Below are 13,929 nucleotides of genomic sequence, written 5' to 3'. Positions count from 1 at the left end.
TGCCGTCTGGATGTGGCCCGGTAAACATCTCTTCTTCGACAGGGCAAGTTTTTTTGTGGAAAATGTTGCAAGAGGGGTCGGCGAAGTCACTAAATACAGTAACAAAGTCGCTAAGTTGGCAAAGCTGAGCAGGCTCGCTTCGTGACACAGTAGGAAAATTGTCATAAAGTGACTTGAAAGCCGTGCTGTGCGTTTGCATGAGACGGAGCCGCCCTCAAAACGCCCTCATTTGAACCAGAGAGTGACAGGTAGATGTTAAGTGTGCCGTAATTCTTTATCCTGTTTTGAATTGTGAAGAAACCCGAGGTGTAATATGTATGATAATACTCTTTTGAGTAAAATACGCCGCTTGTATTGTTGATACCTGTCTGCCCAGTTCGGAGCCTCGAAGAAATTCATCCACCGAGGCGCCTCTTCTTCTTGCGCGAGGAGAATCGTAGGCGTCCTCCTCCTCGTCGGAGTTCAGCGGGTGCAGGGCGTCACCGCGCTCGCTGAAGATGTTCCTCTTCTCCACCTGATGGGAGAAATCACATCACGCTGCGTGTCAAGTCGCGTGCTTTGTCTTCAAATCAAAGTTTGAACCGTTTTCTCGATTTCTTTTGAACCGGTCCCGTTCGTCTGCTCCGTCGTGCAATTTAGCGAATCACGCCGACGCAGTTTTGCCGTGCAACGGGACAGTTTGATATCCTCCCTCCCTCAGCGTACGACTGCTGAATAAACACGATTTTGACCTGGCGGAGCCTCTAATGACGTTGCAGTGGCTTGACGTTGAACCTTGCACCGTACCCTGTTGCCTTGAGCAAAGACTCTCTGGGCAGCTTCCCTGGCCATGGCCTTGGCGATGGTGTTGGGGATGGGGACTCCCTGAGGCTGCGGCAGGATCCTCTGAGGCGAGGGCGATCGGCGGGTTCGGAAGGGCGGCGGCTCCAGGTCGGGGCCGCGCGGGGGAGGCAGCGGGGAGGGGGAGCGTTCCCAGGGCGGGCCGGGCCGCACGCCCGCCTCGTGCTCTTTGGTTTCTGGCTCTCTGGCACTTAGGAGCGGTTTTGACTCGGACACGGGCTGGCGCTGGAACTGAGGGTTGGCGTGGGGCGGAGGGTGACAGATGGGCTGCGAGCACGTCTGCGCGTGGGGCTGGGCTGGAGGCATAGGATGCCGCACCTGCGGCTGGGGATGGATCGGGGGATACGTGGACGGATACGGAGGGCGGGCTTGGGAGAGAGCGGGGCGGGACGGCGGCTGCGGCCCGCAAGTCCGGTGAGCGAGGCGAGGCGAGCCCAATAGATTATGTGGGATGGCGGCCACGGGGGAATCCTGGGACTCTCCTTGTGTCGATAATGTCCTGACAATGACCTCCCTGGCCTCCAGGCATTGGATTCTGTTTAACTCCACCGTCACGTAGTCTGCGGTGGGGTACAGGACCTCGGCAATCTGCACAAAACGACCACAAAGTCAGCAATTTGGTGTGGAAATACAGTGATAAAGCTCTTATCTTATATGAATTTCATACCTAGACTACTTTGGGACATTGGGCTTTCGGTTGACATTTCAGGATGAACCTACCATGCTCAATAACCTTTAAAAGTGAATTTGGAATGCACATGTCCGACCGCTCGGGTTTTCAGTACTTTTCAGAACAGCCTGCTGTTCTCGAACAAGGAGATGAACGGCACGAAAGCTGTTAGAACCGTGAATTGGCTGCTATTTCAGCCGCCCTCGTCGTCCCGCTGTTCACATTTTGACATCGTGAGACCGAGTGGACACCGAACAATTGATTGACTGTACGGGACGTTCGCAAGAAAAGTGGCCACGGAGCGTCGTCAGCGGATTGAAACAGAAATACCCAGACAGGAAGAGCCACATCAAAGTCACGCAAGTCCTTGGACATTTGCATGGATCAAACGCCACATTTTAAACAGTTCATTAGTTTTTTGTCTTGAGTTTGTTGTCACATTTCTGTGGGGCCAATTATATATTACTCGTGCACTCACTGTCGTCGTCTCACCACATCGCACTATTTGCATATCTGTCGTTGACCGATACCGGCCACTCATGCCAGAGTAGCATCTGCTCCATTTGCACACTGACTGAGGAGTATCTGCAACATTTGCACAATCGACATTGTCCCATATTATCGCGCTACTAGTCATTTTAAACTTGCATCCACTCCTTGAAGTTTCAGCGCCCTTTGCACAATGGTCATTGCACCGGACTATTGCGAGATTAGTCATTCCAAAGTGCTAGAGGGCTCCAAAAAAAAATTGTACCGGCATTACCAGATAACTACTGTTAAAAAACGGACTGTTTTTCTCCAAGTCTTTATGCCTCCAAAGTGCTCTCTGTCAATCGACTGGCCTGTTGGCGTACTACAGCGGCTCCAACTACCGGAGACAAATTCCTCGTGTGTTTTTTGGACATACTTGGCAAATAAAGATGATTCTGATTCTGATTCTAGTTTGTACAATAAGTTAGTTAGTATTCATCAGTATGACATTTCACTCAAAAGCCAATACCCCAAACCTTTTGGGTGTGTGAGTTTCATACATATGACAGTATTAAAGGAGAGCATTTTCAGTATAGTCGTGAAGGTTGCTGTCACGATGTGCAATTTCACATTATCGAGAATTCATACTGCCTCTAATAGAAAACAACCCAACAGGTGCGCGGCCGACACAGGAGGAAGACAGAAAGGAGGAAGCGAATAAAGTCCCCAGTCGCCGAATCAGCGGACATGATTCAGTCACGTGACTCAGTGGGAAGCAAAATAAACTCTCGCTTTCAAACTAGCGGGCTGAGCATCCCTTACAGGAGTTAAGCAGTTTAACAAGTGGGTGAATCGAAACAACGGACCTCAATGCAACGCGTGCAGCCTATAGTTTGTTGTTGGCTGACAGGAAGATGACACCGGCCGCTCGATGTACGTGCTGGCCAGTTCAAAAGCAAAACAAAGACAATGAGTCGTGCTGTTTGGATTGTATATTCACTGGGTGATTGATCCATTTTGGATAACGTTTACAAATCAAAGTCATCCCGACTGCTGTTGAGGCTAATGGCGGCCTCCTCCTCCTGCCGCAGCTGTTCGGAACGGAATCTGTGTTTCACCATCCTGTCACCGATCACCCTTTGCTTCGCTTATTGCAACCCTGCACTGCATTGCCAATATTAGCTGCTAAACCTGTCACCGTAAATTCCCCCCAAAAGATTCTGCGGTCATGACGTCACATAGCATATTTTCAAAACTATGTGTGTGCGTGCGTGCGTGTGTTCCTCCCACATCCCAAAAACATGCACGCTAGGTTGATTGACAACTCTAAATTGCCGTAGGTGTGGTTGTGAGTGCCAATGGTTGTTTGTTTATGTGTGCCCTGCGATTGGCTGGCAACCAGTTCCGGGTGTACCCCGCCTCCTGCCCCATGATGGCTGGGACAGGCTCCAGCACTCCCGCGACCCTTGTGTGGAGAAGCGCGACAGAAAATGGATGGATGTGTGTGTGTCTGTGTGTGTGCCTGTGAGTGTAAGGCTTAATCTTTTTTTCCATTTAACTCTTCATAAGAAACACGGCGCCACGTGGATAGATTTAAAAAAATTGTTATGAAGCTAGTACATCTACTTTCCCTCACGGGATGAATAAGTGAATCCATCTACGACTTCCGCTCAAGAAAAGAGGAGAGAATGTGCAAAACACACTCAGAAAACTCTCGCTGAGTCATTTAGCAAACATGTGCTATGTGACAAAAACAAGTCACCGTTGGCAAGACATAAAGACCAGCATCAACCTCTTTTCTTTCTGCAGCGTTCTAGCCAAATTTGTATGCCAGGGTGTGCTGTAGTGACAAACTGGTCTATTTGGTTTAAAATATTGAATTAAGGTTACATTTTTATGTCATCTTAATTTTGGGATATTTGTTTACTTTTTTTTTTCCCATCAAAAGCTTGACTAAAACACTATTGCGAAACCTGATTTGGCATATTCCTCTGTATACAGCCTGGACATTACTTGAAATTACGATTTCTTAAATATTGCCATACAATATTGTGCAATGTTTTGTCAAAGATGTATGAAGCGCTATAAAAAAATAAATAAACAAGAGCTGTTGTTCTGAAATGCTGTGCCTATCTATAAATGTCCTGGGCAGCAAGTAGAGATTTTCACAGTTCCACACATATTTTTATTTGCCCATAACGCCCACCCCTACTACAAAAAAAAAAAAAAAAAAAAAAAAACATGACTGAAGAATTCACATTGCCACACAGCAGCCTGGTACCTTTTGTCCCTTTGTGCATACGGCATAGCCAATTACGCTGGCACCGTTGGAAGTGCCAGCCGTAGTCAGCGGCGGGGGCTTCCATCTAACCTGCAGGACCCCGGGTGTCTGACCACACTGGACCTGAACCTCCTGTGGTGGAAGTGGGGGACCTGGAGATCACAAGCAGGGGGGGGGGGGGGGGGGGGGGGGCGGAACAGCCTTTAAAATCAGAAGTGACTTGCTTACCCCACTCACCCTCTGAGTGGAACTGATGTGTGGCAAATTCCACAGACCTCAAGTCTGTAAAGTGCCCCACCAGATGCCACTGTTTTCCTTTGTTCCTAATCATCCAGCCATCCGTCAATCCGTGTTCTACAGTACCTGTACTGTTCTGGGTTGCAAGGAGCTAGCTGGGTGAAAGGCAGTCTACACCCTTTACTGGTCGCCAGTCAAAGTCAGGCAAGTGAACATCTACATTTCTTGCTATAACATCTTTACTGTCGTTACTCACAAAAGACTTCTAAAAAAAAATGGGTTTCTTCCTGACAACATTGCATTGCTTTGCTCACTGGAGATCCACTAAAATGCAAAATACATTTTTACGTCAGAAAAATGACGTGTAATGCCGAACCATTACGCATGACAGTACAAGGGGTTTACAAAGGCTAGCGAAAGACTTTATCGTCGCTGTCGGCAGAATCCTCGCTTCTCCAAAATCAAACTTTTTCAGAAAAACACGAAACAAAAAAAAGCACTTTGTTCAGGTTGGTATTATCATATTGGTATTTATCAACACAACAACACCCCCGCTAATATGATAGGCTAAAAAAAAAAAAAGCTAATTTATGATACAGCCATCCATGTCAACGTCTGCGCTCACACTGCCCCCGAACCGGACAAAAAGCCTTTAACACTTCGCAAAAAAGCAAACAACTGCGGTGACATCATCTTACAGCTATCAGTGATGCAATAAATAAAACAAAGCAAAAATAGGCAGAAATGAACCTGCACACAACGTCCTTCAGCACTGAAGCAATACAGCTATCTATTCCTTTTTAAACAAAATAGGCTTACTCAAATCTATCTGGGAAAACTATTTGCGACCCTGCAGCACGAAACCGATCGCAAGTCACATGGCCGTGTTTTGAGCTACTAAAATTGTTTTCTGCAAAGACATTAATAATGCTTTGCAATGATGTATAGATTGTGGAACATTTGGTGAAGATATGTCAGTCTAAAGCTTGGTAGTGGCGCTTCAGCGTTAGCCTAACAACAAGGATGTTTTGTTGACATCGTGAGGGACTGTAGTACGGCCTCTTGTTGGGTCATGCGTGTAATGACATACATTCGAATGAAATCCACAAGCTTTCTGTTGATAGCAGACATGACGTGCGTTTCCTTGTTTTGCACGCGGCAGCAGACGATTAGTGTCGTCGATTTCTTGACCTCGGTGGACTTTTCTCATGGAGATTTCGCTGTACCCTCTCAATAAAAGCATTGTTTTCGAGGCAATATGGTAAGAGATCCCAACTAGGAAGTGATCTTTACCTATTTGTCTGGTGTTTGAATCACATCTGAAAATCAATCTTTGTCACGTTGTCCATGCTTTATGGACTCTAGCTCAAAACACGGCCGTGCAACTTCCGATCGGCTTCGTGCCGGAGGGTCACATTTTCACTCCTTTTTGTCTTAAAAACATCCAGACTTTCAATCTTGAGGCGACACATTTCCGCACGCCTCCCACCGTAGTCAAGAAGAGGTTTCGAGTATATGACACTTCTCGACCCGTTCAAGCGTTCGAGAGAGTTAAGATTTGTTTTCGAAGATTTCACTTTCACAAATTGGTTAATAATACGTCAAAATAGCGGACAATGTGGGGACAGACCAATAGTGTCGCGGTCTGTGTTTTTGTTGAGATGATATTGCGTTTCGTTTCATGTTTTCCAGTGTGCCGTGTTCATGTCTTGTCTTGCCCGTTAGGTTTTCATTTCCACCTGTCCTCGTCAGCCCTCTCCCTTGTCTCAACCAATCAGCTTCCTCCAGCCACTAGTGTCTTTTCTCCAGGTGCTCCTCGTTGTCTCGTCAGTTTGCTTGGATTTATTTGCCTGCTTTCATTTGTTCAGTCTGTGTTGGCGCATTGTCGTCTGCCGTCATTTGTCATGTTTCTTCGGAGTGAGTTTATCCCTAGTGTTTCTTTGTCACTTTGAATTTCGATTTTTGGGCTTTGTTAATTGAGCGTTTGCCTCCATGATTTCTGTTTGCCTTTTTTGTTTGTTTTTGACCTGAAATACCTTGTTGAGCTTCCTGCACTCCTGCCTTGCTTCCCTGCCTCCCTGCACTCGGGTTCTTCCCTCCAAGGCCACAAAAACACAAACACTGACAAATAGTCTCGATTTGTGAAAAGAATAAACTAAAATTGACCAGATTTGTACATACGAGCTTTTACAGCGAGAATTGTCGCTGTATGTTGCTGGACCTACTATGATATTAGAGGTACCTGCCCCATAATATGATCTCCGACACATCTGTATCAAAGTACGGAAGCGTATTACGGTTCCGTATCAAAGATATTGCCTTTACAAAAATAAATATTTTAGTTCACCTGTATATGTTTTTAAATTCCATAATACTGTATTCTGGTTGTCGTTTGCAGTGGTGTAAAACTGTAGTGCATTAGAATGAGAGCGGTGTTTCTCATATTTTGGAAGTATTGGAAACGGCTACCTTCATGATGACACCACAGTCAATTAAAAACACAAAAATAAAGATACTGTCAAAATGCCAGCCGCTTCATCTAGTCCTTCCGGGGTTTTTGAAACACAGATCAATAGAGCCAAGAAATAAAGTTTTGATTCTGATTTCTGAAAGCTTTACGAAATATGTTTGAGTGAATGGCATTATTATGCAAATGTGCAATGTACGGGACAACGTTTTTGTGGTTATGCAATGCGGTGCGTCGAAAAGGCCGACTTCACCAGCACTCTGCCATCTCAGCCAGCTCTCAGATTGTTGGTTTAACTACGAGACACGGGAACACAGTTGTTTCCGCAGTCTGTCAGCGCTGCATGCAACCGAGCGGTTCGCAGCGCAAAGCGATTAGCTGCAATTAGCGCTGCGCATCTGTTTGAAGCTACACCAACGCCAACACATTTCCAACCACAGACAAAACACAGTTTCACACAAGCGGCTATAGCTGCTATGCGATCGTATTTCAACTTTTGATATTTAAACTTGTTGTCAGAGCAACAAATAGCTGCTCTGAGAGCACTGAATGAATGATTTTGTGCAGTGACTTTCATTCCTCCCTGCTGCAGGCACTGAATTTATGGCCACGATGGTGACTACTTTTCATTTTAAGAAGTGCTGGTGTTAAACATGAATCCAGTTACTTGTTTGAGGAGCACATGCCGAATTTGAAAGTCTACGCAGCCTGCCCGGACGCTCTCCTCCTCAACAATAGTCCCCCGTTGCATAGGGAGACAATTTCCACCTCCTCTAATGAAATTGTTCAATGGATGGATCATGTAATGAACTCTCAGCAGGTTTTCCCATCAAACGCCAACAGAAAAAGCTCAGCGTGACGCCCTCTTTCCATTCATCATCTTGTCATTTCTGTGCGGCATCTTGATTTTCAATCAATTCCTGCCCTGCCGCCCTCTCCTTACATCTTCAACAACCCCCCCCCCCCCCCCCCCCACCCAATATTATCTGACTCCTAATTGTCTGCTTCAATGTATTCTAACATGTTTGAACTGAATCCAAGAACAAGAACAGACACTGAAAACAGCACTTAACAATCTTGATTTAACCACCCCAACTTGTTGAAGGTTATTGCGCTATTTTACATACAAAGCTGCGTTAGTGATTAGTGAAAATTAGAATTGTTGTCCTGAATGGACAGCATGTTTTGCAGTGAGTTGATTTGCAAGCTCACCTGCAGGTTGAGTGCAGAACTCCACAGAGATTTCCCTCTTGTCCCTCTGCTCCGTTGGAAGCTGCCAAGGCACCTGGTGCGTCTGTGCCGCGACCTTCACTTTGTAAACCGTCATGGGCTTCAGGTTGAAGAATTGATATTGATACCCCCCAGCCTTGACCATGTCGTACTCTGCGCCATTGAGGAAGAGCGTGTGACTGTAGTTGCTGTTGCTGGGCATCCACGAGAGCTCAGCTGAGCCCTGCGTGGTGTTGTCCACCCGCAGGTAGTAAGGTGCCACCACCACGTCTTTGCCCACCAGCAGCGTGCACCGCAGCTCGTCTGACAAGCCGCGCTGAGTGACGCTCTGCACTGAGATCCGGTAAGTGTTGGTCGCTAAATTGAGTTTCTCAATAAGGGCCTTAGTCCTGCCCCCGTAGGGGACACTCATCCGTAACTCCTTATCCACCAAGACATTGTAGCCACTGATGGAGCCCCAGCCAGGAGGAACCACAGGGGGGTCCCAGCCGATGATGATACTCTTGGCCAGTTGTTTAATCAGGTTAATGCGGCGAGGATAAGGCACGACGTTTTCACCGACCTCGTCAATATTGACGTCTAAAGTTCCCGTCCCGTTGCTGGAGGAGCCCAGGAGGTCCGCGCCCAGGCTGCTGCCGGTGCTGCTGCTGTTTGGACAGCCATGTTTGCCGTCAGACAGCAGCAGGCTGCCGAAACCCGTCCCGATCCCCCTGCTGACCCCCGGTCTCTGAGGTCCCAGGCTACTGTGGTTGAGGTTGCCAGGTTCTTTAGCTAGCGAGTCCCTGTGTTGAACGGAGGATGTCTCCTCCTGTATAAAATCCACAAAATTGGAGGGGACGAGGCCCCGTTGGCCATCGAGCAGCTCTCCTAAAATACAAAAGGGGAAAGAGATGGTTGGCAATGTGGGGATTGTGGAGAAAGTGGAGAATAAACGGTACGAGGCTCCAGACCTTCATAAAAGCCATCCTCATCCATTGTTCCGTAAACGTAGAGGTACTTTCCTGCCACCAGGGCGAGCTCTGCTTCTGGATGCTCATTTGGCCCATCGTAAGGATTGTAACTAGCACCCAAACACATCGTCAGCAAATCTTACCGTGCGTTACATAAACCGATTGAATAGTATTTTGTGCCAAAGGGTTCATTGATTTTAAAGATGAAAAATTTAATTATTATCCTCCTTAAGACACATCCTCAGTGAAAACGAACAACTGCCTAAGCTACTACCGGGCATGACTTGCGCAGCGTATTTTACTTTATAGTCATGCTACATTTGCAATAGCTTCAAGGCGACCACGACAATCACGTTTCAGGGCTGAACCGTAGTGCGACTTTGAGCCTCGGGGACCGAGCGGCCCCGGCCGTCACGGCCACCGTGATCGATTGGGAAAACACTTTGCAAGAAAAAATGGCCAAAGTACCACGAAAACCGCCGGCTGCCGTGGCCGCCGGGAAAATAAAGTGAACGTAGCAATGAGTCGTTGTACAGGAAGTTACACATCGTCTCTTGTCGATTAGTCTCTTTCAAGCGTTTTGGTTTCAGCAGAAAACTCCTGCTTGTACCATGCGTTCTATCCAAACGGCTCAAGTTACAACACAACAAATGTACGATTCAAATTCACTTTATGATGTTGACAAAATATTCTACATTAATACACAGGCAGGCACTAATTACGGTATGCTATTGACTTGATATTCTTTGCTTCAGTTTTGACTATGTTAAATTGGGCCCTCATGTGACCTTCAGATTCAAGTTTTTTTGTTTTTTTGTTTAATTTTTAAAACATACCTGTAGCGAGCTATACACAGACGGACCTTCCCTGTAAACCTCGGTTTAGACCTGGTGGTCGAACCGAGCTCTTTGTCCATCTACGGAAGAAAAATACACTTCTTAGAAACACTTTCAGTCAGTGGATAATAAAGTACAAATAACTGTCACCTGGATTGTAAAGCCCAAGCACTCCAAAACATGGAAACTTGTATGTAAATTTGCCTCATGCGGGCAATGCTGGGCTACCCAAAAAAAAAAAAGGCAGGCCCCACATCTGACTGGATGGCATTTGTGAATGTCTGTGCTGTGCTGGAAATGCATTGCGTATGCCATACTGAGCATAAAAAAAGGCAAACTAGGTAAACAAGGCTCATTTCTGACTTTGACTTCTTCATTAGAACTCATGTAGGTTGTCTCTATCTTTCATTCACCGTCGACAATACCCAGTTGAAGACGATCACAAACCTCCGAGAGAAGCGTCCGTGCTGAGCCGCTGCCGCCTCGACTGCGAGTGAGGAAAGTCGGCTTGACAGAGAGAAGCTCCGGTTTGTCTCCAGCGCTCTGCAGTGGACGAATGAACTCCGATATCAAAGATCTGCTTGTTGGAGTCTCGCTGCCTGCGGATCAAAGAAAAGCACGTCATCGCGCCTCCCATCCAGACAACAGAGCTGAAATTAAGACAGCAAACAACAATAATGCCATCAAAGGGAGCAAACGACACTGGAAATTATAGCAGATCGTTTATACGACAGTAATATTGCGCTCAAGCAACATAAACCAGTGCAGTCTAATATGCTTTGGAACTTTTTTCTTTCGATACCTTTAGACTAATCTTCAAATGGTCTTCAAGAGAATATAATTTTACAAATACAACTGAGCGTTTGTGATTTACCGTAATTTCCCGTGTAGTATAATGCCTAAAAAAAAATTAGGATAATGCTTCTACCTGTGTATAATGCACAGCATCGATTTGCTGCTATCCATACGCTCAAAACATTTATTGTCTGTATTTTATTCATGGCAAGGCCACTTGCCCTCCATTCTGCTCCAGTCTGCAGCAGCTCCTTCCGCAATTTCTGGAAATCGTTCCACTTTCCCGCGTCTCAAAGCTCTTGCGTGGGCTTTTTCTGGGTGGATTTTCTCCTTTGAGTTCCTCCACAATCTCACGTCCCTTTCATTCAGATAGCGCCGCCATGCTGCTCGACGGTTTCCTACATCCTCAGCAACATCGATGACTTTTTTGTTTGAAGGCGGCTGTGTAACTAGCCCCGTTAGTAGACACTTCCCACCTTAGGTTTAAGGTAAAACAAACTCACGGGTGAGCATTTATGTTGTCTAGTGTAGTAGCAACAGATAACAACAGCAATATGGCGGCTGACATCAGGATGCTCTCCTGAGTATCGCCCATTTACCGTAGTATATATCAATGCGTAAATGTGAAATAAAGTGTACACCTCTTTCACTACCCCAAGGTGGCGGTATACATTTCTACAATGTTAAAGATTGTTTTCATTTTACTTATACCTATGTATAATGCACACTATTGACTTTTGATGATTTTTTTTGCGGGGGCGGGGAATGTGCATTATACACGAGAAATTACGGTATGTAGGTTATTGAAGCACTATAGTCTTAGTCATCTTAGCGTGATCAATTCCCATTAGCGAGCAGTTGGGACAGATTTAGTCAAAAATTGAAAAGTCGGATGATAACTTTTGCTCATGTTTTAAGTGTCGAGAGCACATTTACATATTTTCACAGCACGATTGCCTTTCACGAAGGAAAACTCTTTACAAAACACTTGAAAATAGGCCCTCCTATTCTACCTGTTTTGGATGATGTATTTTCTTTCTTTCTTGAGCCTCACCTTTCCCTACGGGGGTTGCCAATCCATTGAGGAGCTTGGACAGAGATTTGTTGGGAGAAGCAGGCGACTCACACACTGTCAAAGGTTCAGTGCTGAGGATGTCGAACCCGGCCTGCAACCGAAACTTCTCCAGCTCTTTGGACAGCAGGTTGAACTGCTCGCTCTGACTCCGACATTTCTCCTCCAGCTCGCGCACTTTGGCCTAATGACGGTGCGGGCGAAAAGACCAGGCGTGAGTCACAAACAAACAGATTAGGGAAAGACAGAGGGAGCAACAGGATTGGAAACACAAAGAATGGAAAGTTAAGAAAAGTTGCAAGTTGCCAAACTCTAAATAATCGCATGCTGGAGAGCACAACACACACACTGAAGTTGTACATCGTACCATAATAGGTGCAGGACATCTACTGTCTACACAAAGGATATGGACAATCAGAACAGACAAAACGGTGATGCACGTATTATGGTAATTGAGAGATACACAACATTTCAGTCCAGCATGCATACATGGAAAAACGGGAATTCATTAAAAAAAAAAAAAATCAAACTACAAACAGGCAGACGGAACTACACTTGTAGGTGCTGAAGCCTCATGTTCTTGCTTGCACAATATACACGATTTAAAAGCAAAAAAAAAAAAAAACACTTTGAAGCAGAGGCGTAGGGAAAGCCACTTTAACCACCATGGGTTTCTTTTGTTGACCACAACGTGGTGCTGCCGCAGTGTTTCTAAACTGTCATACAGCCAGATTACTACTTGACATCAACATGCAGCTCTGCAAACCTGTGCTGAGTAGCCACGAAACAACGCACGCGCGTGCAAACGTCATTGATCACGTGCATCGCGACTGCATAACTGAGTCGTGCCTTTGGAGGTTTTTACTTCATTAGGTACACCGTAAGAATCGGCTCAGATCCAATACATCAGATACAGTGTTCATCCTTTACAAAGACGCTGTAATGCTTATGTGGAAATTGCACTTATTTAGGCGGTGCACGATATTCGGAAACAGCAGTCAGAACGATGCGTTGCTGCAAAGTACAAGCGCGATAATAAATCATAAATGAATACATGCCTGACGGTGTCAATAAAACACCGTCTTCATAAGTGCATGATTTTTCACACAGCTTTTGTATTGGATCTCATTAGACTGCGCAGGCGTACCTAATGTTGCGGCATGTGAGGTCACTGAGGGCTTTGGAAAGTTTCATTTGTCAAATCTTTTCATTAAATATTAAGCAAGAGGGGCTGAATATTTCTCTGTGATCAATGCAAAGAGAAGTCTTGTTTATACTGTCAGTCATGTTCCAGAGCCTCGTGTGTGAGTTTGCTTTGACGGGAGGGCGAAGGCGAGGAAGGCGAGGAAGGCGGGCAGCGCGGCCCAGGGAGGGATCGCGCCGAAAAGCAAAACCCCACAAAATAGAAGCATTTTCACTCTTTGTGTACACTTTGCTGTTCTAATAATTTGCTTAGAATGAGTCATTGTTTTTGGACTGAGTGTGATGTCGAGCCATTTGCACTCTAAAAAATAAACTGAAGCACTTCCCGACTGATTGCACAAGAGAAGATGTTAAAATATCCAAAACATCAATAAAAACAATTATGAAGTACCTGCATGCTATCCAAGTGGTTCTAAGCATCAACACCCACACAGTAAAAAAAAAAAAAAAAAAAAGAGAGAGAGAAAAGGAATCAATCGTGCACATATTAATAGAAAATCACCATGAATATTAACCAAAACTTGACAAAAACAAAGAGCAACTTTATTTGGTAGCTTGGTGTATGAGCAGTTGACCAATATGGTGAACTGAGCTCCATCCTGCAGCTTCTAGTTGAATGTATGAGAAGCCCCCCGCCGCCCGCCCCTTCCGTCAAGAAGCTCACCTCTAACAGATGGACAGCGCCCTCATGTTCCTTTTTAGCCTCAACCTGAGCCTGCAAAACACAGGTACAGCGCTTCAGATCAGGTCAACATGAGTGGAATTACTTTTCTACTCTTTTCTACTTGTTTACTTAGCAAACAAATCCACGCAATCCCGACATACGTTCGCTAACCGCAATGCTAGGCACAGCTGCAAAGTCGGACAACATAGTACT

General features: G+C 45.7%; 1 protein-coding gene across 1 annotated transcript in view; it reads right to left on the bottom strand.

Moving 5' to 3' along the window:
* Positions 1-13,929, bottom strand: part of rimbp2b (RIMS binding protein 2b) — an 88,028-nt gene that overhangs the window by 17,284 nt on the left and 56,815 nt on the right. Inside the window, 10 exon segments of the mRNA XM_061671361.1 lie at positions 365-514; positions 787-1,428; positions 4,263-4,414; positions 8,179-9,063; positions 9,147-9,256; positions 9,983-10,062; positions 10,430-10,581; positions 11,832-12,033; positions 13,444-13,464; positions 13,717-13,767. Of these exon segments, the coding sequence (XP_061527345.1) occupies positions 365-514; positions 787-1,428; positions 4,263-4,414; positions 8,179-9,063; positions 9,147-9,256; positions 9,983-10,062; positions 10,430-10,581; positions 11,832-12,033; positions 13,444-13,464; positions 13,717-13,767 (2,445 nt within the window).

The sequence above is a fragment of the Phycodurus eques genome, chromosome 3, assembly GCF_024500275.1.
Source record: "Phycodurus eques isolate BA_2022a chromosome 3, UOR_Pequ_1.1, whole genome shotgun sequence".
In the NCBI taxonomy this organism is placed as follows: domain Eukaryota; kingdom Metazoa; phylum Chordata; class Actinopteri; order Syngnathiformes; family Syngnathidae; genus Phycodurus; species Phycodurus eques.
The sequence above is the reverse complement of the archived record's forward strand: the minus strand, read 5'-3'. Positions and strand labels throughout refer to the sequence as shown.